The sequence below is a fragment of the Dama dama genome, chromosome 14 (genome assembly GCF_033118175.1).
Source record: "Dama dama isolate Ldn47 chromosome 14, ASM3311817v1, whole genome shotgun sequence".
Classification (NCBI taxonomy): Eukaryota; Metazoa; Chordata; class Mammalia; order Artiodactyla; family Cervidae; genus Dama; species Dama dama.
Genome location: NC_083694.1, coordinates 53,087,954 through 53,100,056, shown reverse-complemented (window position 1 = coordinate 53,100,056; position 12,103 = coordinate 53,087,954). Strand labels below are relative to the sequence as shown.

The 12,103-nt window shown below is 48.5% G+C and overlaps 1 protein-coding gene across 1 annotated transcript in view; it reads right to left on the bottom strand.

Annotated features, from left to right (window-relative positions):
- Nucleotides 1-4,599: 4,599 nt before the first annotated feature.
- Nucleotides 4,600-12,103, bottom strand: part of TNN (tenascin N) — a 72,071-nt gene continuing 64,567 nt past the window's right edge. Inside the window, exons 19-20 of the mRNA XM_061160768.1 lie at nucleotides 8,564-8,727; nucleotides 4,600-5,792 (exon numbers count right to left, since the gene is read on the bottom strand). Coding sequence (XP_061016751.1) covers nucleotides 5,652-5,792; nucleotides 8,564-8,727 — 305 coding nt within the window. The 3' untranslated portion in view covers nucleotides 4,600-5,651. The remainder of the gene's footprint in view (nucleotides 5,793-8,563; nucleotides 8,728-12,103) is intronic.

Sequence of the window (12,103 nt, the reverse complement as noted above, 5' to 3'; positions counted from 1 at the left end):
AGGCAATCTCTTCCAAAGGGCTCCCGGGGCTTCTAACATGCAACTGGGTCGAGAACCGCGGCTAAGATGAAAAAGGGGATGGCAGTGGATTACAGTTTCTCAATTACCTGTTTTGTGCGGCAACACTGGCTGCGCACCACCAAGCGATGGCTGGAAGGTGAGTCGTACCCCACAGGCTGACTCTCCACATGAATTTACCCGCGAAGGAAGAAACGTGAGGACCCCCAGAACTTCCCTCGCGGTAGGAGAGGAAAGGAGCGTTGAGGCTAGAGGTTCCCGGTAGGACCACACTGCCATCTGCTGGCCTGGCTGGGAACAGCGCGCCCCTGAGCCGGGCCGCGGGCTCCAAACGTATTGATTGATCCGCACTCTTTATTGACAGAAACCTCCCGAACCTCTTCGCTGCCCGGGTGAAGGGCTTAAGAGTATGACCTGGAAATATTTTTAGCGGAAAACTTTCTCCTGTAAATGGCTAGCCGAGAGCATTTCATTATTTATACTTGCTTTTTCACTGCCATGCTGTACCCCCAACCGGGACACTCCACCTGTCCACAGCCTCCCTCTCTTCACAGAACACACCTGGTCTTTTCCTTCAGGGCATCCCTTTGATCATAATACCTTGAGTCTTTTTTCTTTCTTTCTTTCTTTCTTTCTTTCTTTCTTTCTTTCTTTCTTTCTCTCTTTCTCCCTAGTTCCTTCAGCGTTTTCGGCTTTAATGATCCTTGAATCCCTGAGAATTCCAAGTTAAAAAGCAGATTTTTTTTTTTTAATTTTTGGTCACACAGCTTGTGGAATCAACCAAGGATTGAACCCAGGTCCTCAGCAATGAAGCACAGAGCCCTAAGCACTGGACCGCCAGGGAATTCCCCAAAGCAGAACTCTGGCCTTCATGTGACAAACATAAACGTTGGGCCCCTCTTCCCAGAGGAAGCTACTGTCAAGAACAACCAGTTTTAAACTCTGCCATGAAAGGAGCCCTCTCCTCATTTACCACCCATCCCCCTCAGATCCTGTTAATCCTTCCTTCTATTAATATTACTGATCTGTGCTCTTCTGTTTCCCACCATTTCTGCCTCAAGCCAAGGAAGTCAGTGCCTGCACGCTTAGTCGCTTCAGTCATGTCCAACTCTTTGCTACTCCATGGACTATAACCCACCAGGCTCCTCTGTCCATGGGGATTCTCCAGGCAAGAATACTGGAGTGGGTTGCCATGCCCTTTTCCAGGGAATCTTCTCAACCCAGGGATTGAAACTGCGTCTCTTATGTCTCCTGCATTGAAGGCAGATTCTTTACCACTGAGCCCCGTAGGAAGCCCATACCCATCGCCTATTGCAGTAACCCTTCACTGTCTGTGACTCTCTACTTCCTTCCATGTCTCCTTCCATTCTCCAACTTCCCCAATGCCCCCAACTTCCTTCCACGCCTCCTTCCATTCTCTATGCTGTCACCAGACTGATGCTTCCAAAATACAAGTCTCACTACAAGTGTCCCTCCAAGGTTTAAACACCCTCAGTGTTCTCCACTGCCCCTCCCAAACTTTTTCATCTTAGCTGTGGTTCTCAGCCCCATTGCATGTTAGAAGCCCCTGAAGCTTTAGAAAGCACAGCTGCACAGGACTCAGCTGAGACCCATTGAAGCGGCATCTCTGGGGGTGAAGTAGGGCCTGGTTACGTGACAACTCCAGCTGATTCTGATGATCAGTGACAGCTGGGACCATGGTGCCAGCTGAGACCACCGTGCTCACATGGCTGAGAGGAGTTCCTGCCCGTCCCTCCAGTATGACTCCCCACCCCACCAAGAAACCATCTTCCTCCCTGAAACACACCACACTCCGTCCAATCTCATTTTTGCCATCAGGTAATCTCGTCCTGAGGTGCCCTGCCTGCCCCCAGCCTTTCACCTGTCCCTGGCGAATCCAGATTTGTTCTTCCAGACGCGATGCTGACACCACACCCGCAACACTTTCTGGGGCACCCCACTCTGCTCACAGCACTCTCTCCATCGCACTGCCCACTATGCGTCCCCACAGCTGTCCCCACCACCCTGCGGGCAGAGGCTGTGTTCTGCTGATCACTCAGGGCTTTGCTAGCATCTCCCATGGAACAGGAAACCACTCAGAGACTTTATCAACTGTTTGTGATGCTCCGTCCTCACTTTTACCCTGGTGCCTGGCTATGCCCCTGTCCCTTCTATGACAACTTTTGTTTGTTGCTATTCATCAGTTGCTCAGTCGTGTTCAACTCTTTGCGACCCCATGGACTGCAGCACGCCAGGTTCCCTGTCCTGCACTATCTCCCAGAGTTTGCTCAAACTCATGTCCGCTGAGTCGATGATACCATCCAACCATCTCATCCTCTGTCACGCCCTTCTCCTGCTTTCCATCTTGCTCAGCATCAGGGTCTTTTCCAATGAGTCAGCTCTTCGCATCAAGTGGCCAAAGTATTACAGCTTCAGCTTCAGCATCAGTCCTTCCAATGAATATTCAGGGTTGATTTTCTTTAGGATTATTTTATTTGATTTGTCCTAACCAGTAAGAATCGTCCCTGAAGCTTCAAAACGCTGATGGCTCATAATCTGACTCTAAGAAGTGTCTGACCCTCGAAAATGCAGGTCTACCCAGAAATCTATTCTGGGGCCTATCCTACATTCAGCTGCCAGAGCAGGAGCTCCCAGAGTTGGTCACATTAAAATGAGGTTAGGCACAGAGGTTTAGGTCTGGAATGTTCTCAGTCAGACAAACATCTTTGAAAATGAGCTCCCTGCCCCTACCTCCACCGACTTCCTTCTCTGCCCCAGTGGAATCCTTGAGGAGTCAACTGAGGTTTTTTCTTCCCTGTCCTTTCAGGGCAGCAAGAACCCTACAGGTGAAAGAATGCAAGAAACAGCTCCAGTTTCCCACAAGTTCTCTGGCTACCATGTCAGACACCTCCTGAGCAAATAGCCCAGCAGCGAGTGGCCCCCTCTGCCAGAGCTACAGTCACCCGTCCATCAGCAGCCCCAGCCCAGAGCTGCCGAGTCAGAGGGGCGGGGGCCCAGCAGTCCTCTTCCCCAGGGGCATCTGAGAAGCCTGATTCAATATGGGAAGACCACCCACCAGGCACTCCACCCACACTGTGAATCATCCTGGGGTTTGATCCAATTTGCAGAGGTGGCTTTCCTTTTCCAAAAAGGCTGCACCCACTGGGGTGAGCACAGGGGTCCTGAGTCACCGAGGTGGAGACTCTACCTGCAAACAGGAGATGAGAGGCCTTGGAATTTACAGGCTGTGCAAAGGGACCTTTAAAACCGACAAGGAAATTAGCTCCTGCTCTGGCCCTAAGGTGTGGTGTTGGAGAAGACTCTTGAGAGTCCCTTGGACTGCAAGGAGATCCAACCAGTCCATCCTAAAGGAGATCAGTCCTGGGTATTCATTGGAAGGACTGATGTTGAAGCTGAAACTCCACTACTTTGGCCACCTGATGCAAAGAGCTAACTCATTCGAAAAGATGCTGATGCTGTTAAAGATTGAGAGCAGGAGGAGATGCGGATAACAGAGGATGAGATGGTTGGATGGCATCACTGACCCAAAGGACATGGGTTTGGGTGGACTCTGGGAGTTGGTGATGGACAGGGAGGCCTGGCATGCTACAGTTCATGGGGTCGCAAAGAGTCGGACACAACTGAGCAACTGAACTGAACTGGCCCTAAGGAAGCTGGATCAAGGCTAAAGACCTCTAGTCAGTTTCTACAAATATCTGCTCCTCACAGAGGCTTGTGGAGTCCCCCAGTATTGCCACCAATCTCCACCTCCATCTCTTGATCCTACCTTAATTTTCTTTCATGGCACTAATCACTTCTGGGAATTGTATGGATATCTGTTGTTTATTAATCATCAGCCTCCACCAACAGAATATCAGCACAAGGACAGGAATCTTGCATTTGGCTCACTTCTAGAGAAGCAGGACTTACAGAAGACCAGCATGTAGTAGGGCTTAATCAGTATTTGTTGAATGAATGAAGGAATGAATGCATGACAGCACACACACTCCAGCAGGGCAAGAACGGGCTCGCTCACCTCTGTGAGCTCACCTCACACTGCCTGGTAAGCAGGCAGAGCCTTGAAGTCTCCTTGAATCAATGAACAAGGTGCAAGCTTGTTTTTAAACCCTCAGCCCCAACACCTACACAGTACTTCATCCAGACTGCCCTTTATCAGACTGAGCAGTTACCAGGGCATTGCTCAGTGCATGTGTAAATGGAGCCAAGGGGATGCTGAAAATTTTAAACGTTGACAAACACTATTCCAAAAGGATGGCTTGGCGTTTGGCCAGAGGTTAAAACCTGGAGAACCCGAGGTAATAAAGGACTCCCAATCCTGAAGGAGGATTGCAGCTTGTAGGGCATTTGTCTTCCTCCTCACTCACTCACTTCTCCTGCTTCCAAATACCATTATTTACCATCACAACAGTAAGAGGTCACAGCCAACCAAATTCCATTATAACGCTCAAATTGTACCTTTGCTTGCACTTAGGTTAAATTTAGAATTCAAGTGCACTTACGTGGGGAAAATAACACACAGCAGATTTTTTTTAATCAGTGATTTATTTTTTTTTTTTCTTGAATAGGAATTTGACTTTTTTCAATGGTTACTGACTTTGCTACAGAAAAACCTTCCAAAGTGATAGGAAAATAAGACAAAAGGATCTGACCTTGCCAAGTGTCCATTCAGACAATAAGCATCTGGTACTGAGCACTTTCAGAAAACCCAGGGGTCCAACAGAATATGTGGTAGGGGAGAGGGGAGGAGGCTGAGGACTTGATGTTATGAAGGAGTGACAAAGAAGAGTCTTTGGGAGGACCCAATTACCAAGAGAGTCAAACTATTCAAGGTTGAAATAAGTGAGAATTTATTCACAACATATGCAGATCTACAAAAGTGATTATGCAGATGGCTGGTAGGGGGCACTTCAAAATAGCAGTAATATGGAATCTGGGGTTTCCAGCATGCCAGATACCAGTCAAAAGTTAGCAAAATTCAACTCTCTCTTTGTCTCTTCTAGTTCCCTTGAATAACATCAACAATTTTTTTAAAAAGGGGAAGATTTATGCCTTTTCTCCCCAAAATCCAGTGGTAATGGAAGGTAAGTTTCAGGCTACTATCAGCCCCTTGTCATCAAAGAGAAACCCCTCTTTGGTACTTCTTTTTAGACAGAAGATTTGTATTAGTAGAACTATGTGTGTATACATATATATATATATATGTATATATATATATGTACACCAATTTTGAGATTTCCAATTAGTGAAGTACTAGATGATTCTTCACTTTTTTTTCCCCCAACCCCATATATTTGTTACTGAAGCTAGAACAGTAAACCTTGCAGCTTCAGTCCTGTCTCTCCCATACACACTGTGCGGCTACTTTTGTATGGATTTTCAGGCCCCGATATACGTGGGCAAAATGCAGGTGACAGGGAAGTAAGCTGCATGGCTGAGAGCTGGTTGACATGCTTTGTCCTGCAGGTTATCCAGCCATCTCAGAAGCCAGGGGCCATGAGCCTTCTTCAAACCTCCATTAGTCAGTCATCACTACCCACCCCACCCCACGCTTACACAGATGGCCCCAACCCTGGGCTGGTCTCCTCTTGTGCCATATGTGCACAAATGGGCCGTCAGAACGTTCTCGAATTTTCTCCCAGCATTCGCTTCTTTCTGCCCAGAACATGCTCCCCGCTGTAGCCGTGAGGTCGGATCTTCAACTCCACAAAAGGAATGGAGAATTCATGTCCCTTCCATGGCTCCCAGTTCACCCCCTATGTTAAATAAAGAAATAAGCCAATAAACAAGCAAGCCAACATTAAGAAGAGGCACTCGGGAGAGTGGAGTGGGTTACCTCACCACAGAGTGCTTCTCTACCAGAGAAACCACTCCCTCCCTACTTTGCGGTTGTTTAGTTGCTCAGTCGTGTCCAACTCTTTCACAACCCCATGGACTACAGTCCACCAGGCTCCTCTCTCCACAGGGTTTCCCAGGCAAGGATACTGGAGTGGGTTGCCATCTCCATCTCCAGGGGAGCTTCCCGACCCAGGGATCAAACCCAAGCCTCCTGCGTTGGCAGGTGGGTTCTTTACCGCTGTGCCACCTGTGAAGCCCACACCTCTCTGCACAAGGGACAGAAAAGGAGACTGGGGTACTTAAAAAGGAAGCGAGAGAGGAATCTGGCAGTGTGTGCCCTCTGCTGGGCAGCTGAGGTTAGACAGGCTGAGGACTGGGAAGCCCCCTGGGGTTGGAGGATGGGGGTGTGAGCCCAGCAGGCGGGTGAAGCCAGAGCAGCTGCAAAGACAACACAGGGTCAACCTGGTCAGCAGTGATTAAATTCACAGTGATTTGCCTCACTCTTTTCCTTTACAAAAAATTAAAGACAAAAATAAACACATTAATTGGCCAATTGTGTAAAATCATTTTCAATTTACACTGTACAGATATTAGCTCTGGGGTAACGAATAGCCTGCTGAAAACTAAATTTCGCTTTATGACTTTTGACTGGTGAGCACAATAATATTTAATTCACTTAATAACCTTGCAACCTGGCCAATAAAGAGCCCAAGTGACCAATTTTATGTATTTTAATTTCTGAGGTAAATAATAAACAAGAAGCTAAATGCTGTGCAGACTGTGAAAAGCACATTAACCAGATGAATGTCTTTTATTAGCAAATATGGGGATGGTTTAGGGCATGTTGGCTGCTCATTTCAAATATCTGATCTCTGATCACAGCTTCCCTGAGTCAGTCCACATGCAGCCTCCAGGATTCATGGGCCCACCCTCCTTGGCTCCCCTGAGTGCAAATTTCTTCTTCCCTTTGAAAAATCATGTAAGGATGGGGAGTCCCTACTGCCTGGTTAGGACCAACAGAATCAGAATATACCTGGACGTTAGATGTATTAATATTTACAGTCATTTTGATATAAGGTGAGTTCTGGGGAGAGGTGGCTTCCTGAAGGCTAGGATCAAGACCCAGGGTAGGAAATTAGAAACCCAAGGAGGGGAAATTTCATAGAGTGGGATGAATTAATGATGAGTAGGAACAAAGATGCAATTTTCAAGAAGCTGTGAGGGAGCAAACAGGAGATGCCTAGTAGCTGGCGAGGAGTCAAGATGATGTTCTCAGGGCATGAGAGTTCGAGAAATCACTGGTATGAAAGTTTTAGAGCAAGGGAGGGGTGAGGAGCCTGTGTTCACACTCCTGAAGTGGAGAAACTGGTTTAGCACAACGCTCTGAGCAGACTTTGGGTGGCTCTAGGATGAAGTGGATCCAAGGGTGTGTGTGTATGCTAAGTCACTTCAGTCATTTCCGACTCTTTGTGACCCTATGGGTCTTACCTAAAGCAGAAAACTGTACCCCGTGATCAAAGGACAGAGGAAAATAGCTCTGGTGTAACTGGAAGAAGGACTTCCCTGGTGACTCAGATGGTAAAGAATCCACCTGCAATGCAGGAGATCCGGGTTCGACTCCTGGGTTGGGAAGATCCCCTGGGCGAAGGGAATGGCTACCCACTCTAGTATTCTTGCACGGAGGATTCCATGGACAGAGGAGCCTGGGATCACGAAGAGTCAGACACAACCGAGTGACTAACACTTAGAATTTTCACTTTTAACTGGAAGAACAACTGGATAGAATTCTGATGTGTCTGTTATGGATAAAATGTTTGTGCCCCTTCCAACACCCAAAAACGTATACATTGAAGCCCTAACCACCAATGTCATGGTATTCACAAGTGGAGGCTTCGGGAGGTAATTAGGGTTGGATGACGTCACCTATAGTAGGATCAGTGCTCTTCCAAGAGGACAGACCAGAGCTTGCAAGCGAGTGGGCGAGCAAGCTCTGCCTCTACTGAGTGAGGACACAGTGAAAAGGCGGCCATCCACAAGCCAGAAAGACCTCCCATCAGAAACTGAATCTGCTGGGAACCTGGACTTCCATCCCCCAGAACCATGAGAAATGAATGCCTGCTATTTAAGCCACCCTGTCTCTATTATTCTCTTATAGCAGTTCAAGCTGACGAAGAGAGTGTCCACATGTGAATTTGTAAAGTAGGATGATGTGCGACGCATACCATCCCTGTTAAGCAGTGGGCGGCCTGAGTCCTCCCTACACTGAGGAAGGCCGCAGCACTGGTGGGAATGCAGAGAGGGGCGGGCTGCCGCAGATGGGCAGAGAGGACCCAGACCTCAAGGCCACGGAGCCTGGAGAAGGAGCCCTACTGCCCTGACTGTTGGCCTCAGAAGGAGAGGGGCAGCCACACCAGCTGGAGGGTGTCACTCCGGGAACACAATATGGGTGGAGCTAGTGGTAAGGAAACTGCCTGCCAATGCAGGAGACGAAAGAGATGCGGGTTTGATCCCTGGGTTAGGAAGATCCCCTGGAGAAGTAAATAGCAACCCACTCCAGTGTTCTTAACTGGAGAATTTCATGGACAGAGGAGCCTGGTGGGCTACAGTCCCCGGGGGTCGCAAAGAGTCGGACACGACTGAGCGACTAACACTTTCACTGGGACAAAAAAGATGTTCACCTGCCACCCACCTCACTATGCTTGGTCTCCCCGTATCTGCCGTTGGGGTTGGCCAAGTGGCAGTTCTTGTACCACCAGCCGCCGTGATGCGTCAGGGCACAGTTGCTGAGGGCGATGTCGTTGTCTCGGTCAAAGGTTGTAAACTTCCATCCGTTGTGGTAACTGAGCGCGTCCCCTGAGGGCAGAAGTGACAGAAGTGGGTGGGATCCTCCTCTGGCCTGAGAGAGGACTTGGCAGGAAAACCTCCGGGCACGAAAATGCCAGGGGTGCAGTTGGTTATGCCACAAGGAGTCACGCCTTTCTCAAAATCGCCAAGATGAGCACACAATACGAATGAACAGGTTCTCTTTCCTCGCTTGTCACCCAAACTTCAGGCCTGTTTTTCCAATAGCTTGAATAGCATTCCACTTAGCGGCTTCACAGTAAAATATCCAAACATCTAAAACCGAACTCCTCGACATTCCTCATAGTACCAGACCAACCTCACACAACTGAACCCCGTCCCACGCCACTGTCTCTGCTTCAGCATCCCCCCATTGGTCCAGACTGGGCACTCCTGAGTCACCTTTGAAAATCCTGTTGCCCCCGTCCCCCACCATGATCCAGCCCTTCCTTCTATAGATCACTCCAATACACCCCTGTCCCCCACTTCTGCCACCCTGGGCTCTTCTCATCTCTCCAGGCCTGTGTCAACACAACAGGCTTCCCAGTTCTTCCGAAGCTTAATACGTATCCTTTTTCATCATCTCAGATCTACTTCCTCCCAAGAGGAGTGAATTACTCCTCCTGGCTTTGCAGGCTTGTACCTTGGCTGTATCTTCTGTACAACCTCATAGCCTGCTGTCTGTCCCCAAAGGTGCTGAATGTGTAGGGGGGACGAGTCCATCATCCATGCCTCTGCTTACCTGCTTCTCTCTACCCTTCATCAGTCCAAGTCCTCAGCACTCCTCGAAGGCCAGCTCAATCCCACTCCTGAGGAACAGTCTCCTTCTTAATCCTCCCATGCGCCCTCTTAACACACACACACCTGAACTTCTAGAGCCCTTCTGGGCACACAGGTACAATTAAGTGCTCATTACAAACTGTCTAGAAACCTGCCTTAATCACTTGACTTGTGTTCTACTATTTCCCCATCACATTTGTCATCCTTCTACAAGTTTACTTTTTAATTCAGCTCATAAACGGCAATAAGGGCTCATATAAATCCCAAGCTTAATCAAGTCTGTTCCTATGATAACAATACTTCCATGTAATCTGATCTCCGAGTTACGGATCACCTCCACATGTGCATTCTCATCTGATGCCCCTGACAAGCCTACAGGATGGGTCAGGCAGCTCTTAGTCCCATGAGGAAGGAAACTCACAGTTTGTTCTAGGGACTTGCCACAGTCTCTCAGTCCACTGGCAGCAGAGCCAGGACTCAAAGCTCCAACCTCAGACCCCAAGCTCGGCGTTCTTTCTGAGCCACCAATTCACCTGCGGTTTGCTTGTTTCAATAGCAGGCTTTGATTATGCCAACAAGAATGAGCTATCTCTGACTATCTATAACAGTGGTTCTCAAAGTTCAGTCCCTGGGAACTTGTTAGAAATGCACGGTCTCAGGCCCACCCCAGTCCTACAGAACCAGAAACTCCAGGGTGGTACCCTGCAGTCTGTGCTTTGACAAGCCCTTCAGATGCCAGCTGAAGCTTGAGAACTTTTGTCCTGCAACTTCATTCATTCATTCATTCATTCAGGAAACATCAGGTACACCTGCCATGGCCCAGGCTCTGGGAATGCAAGCAGTGGTCCTTGCCCTTAGCTGCGGGTAGCTGGGGATAGATACATAAAGAGTTGACAAAACATGGTGGAAAGGGAAGGTCTCAGTTTGTCTTTCTCATTTGGGAGCTCAGACGGCCCTTTCATGTCCACCTTGTTGTTGTTGTTTAGTCGCTAAGTCGTGTCCAACTCTTTTGCAACCCCATGGACAATATGTAGCCGGCCAGGCTCCTCTGTCCATGGGATTCTCCAGGCAAGAGTATTGGAATGGGCTGCCATTTCCTTCCCCAGGGGATCCTCCCAACCCAGGGATCGAACCCATGTCTCTTGCTCTGGTAGGTGGATTCAGTGGGCCACCTGGGGAGCCCTCATGTCCACCTTTGTTGTTGTCCAGTCACTCAGTCGTGTCCATCACTTTGTGAGCACATGGACTGCAGCACATCAGGCTTCCCTGTCCTTCACCATCTCCCGGAGCTTGCTCAAACTCCATTGAGTCGGTGATGCCATCCAACCATCTCATCCTATTGTCCCCTTCTCTTCCTCCCTTCAATCTTTCCCCTCATCACAGTCTTTTCTGAGACCCAGCAATACCTCTTCCCCTGTTAATTTTCTCCAGTGAAAGAAGAGCAAACTGTCACTTCATTCACAGACATTTCTTCATCTCCTTAGATTTTCTGCAGATAGTTCCCTACAGTTCAAAATACCGCACAATGGCTCCCTTAGTAACAATTTTAATGAGCACAGTTTATCTAACTTGCAAGTAAGTTCAAAGAGCTGTTTTCTAAGCACCTGTGCAGAGGCTGTTTCTTAAAGATCTCCTTGTGGCTATCTAACCTTGGGCGCTGGGATAAAGAAAGGTGAAGCAGGTTGTGGTCTGAGTGTGAGACTTCCCCCCACCTCCAATCCATGATGGATTATCTACCTTCTGGCTTCAGAGACCAAAGGCACACTAATGCTCCAAGTGTAGATAGCGAGTACTCTCATAAATCAAAAACTAACTTTTCTTTGGTCATCAGGCCTTGGCCAAGACAGTGTTCTGATGTATTAAGCTTATCTCCTCAAGGAAAATAGAGCAGAAAAGTCAATGGTGGTTATACTCTCTCTCCCTCTCTGGAAGTTTTAGGAGAAAACATTGATGAGAGACAAATGCCCCACTTCTAGTGTAATAGCCTTGGGTGGGAGAGTCAGTGGCAAGCCCGTAAGAGGTCTGAACCCAAGCCCAGGTGGGGCTGCTGACTGGTCAGCACCCATCTCATCAAAATATCTCTTGAGGGGAGGGAAGGGGGTCCCTAGTGGGTCCAGTGGTTAAGAATCCACCTGCCATTGCAAGGGACACAGGTTTGATCCTTGGTCCGGAAAGCCCCCACATGCTGCAGGGCAACTAAGCCTGTGTGCCACGACTACTGAGCCCATGATCCAGAACCCATGCTCTGCAACTCCTGAGGCCCGAGAGCCCATGCTCCACAATGAGAGAAGCCATCGCAATGAGAAGCCTGTGTACCACAGCTAAAGAGTAGCCCCCAGGCGCCACAACTAGAGAAAGCCCATGCACAGCAATGAAGATCCAGTACAGCCAAAAATAAATAAAAATAAAATATTTAAAATATAAATATATACATATATAAATCACTGTGGGACCAACTCTTCTCCTCCCATACCTCCTGAGATAGGAAAGATGAGCCAGGCAGCTAAGCCATCTCAGGCCAGAAGAAGCTGTTAACATCACATCCCCTATGAATGACACACAGGCACAGGATCATGTGTCTGGACCTTGAACCTCTTCCACTCTGAGA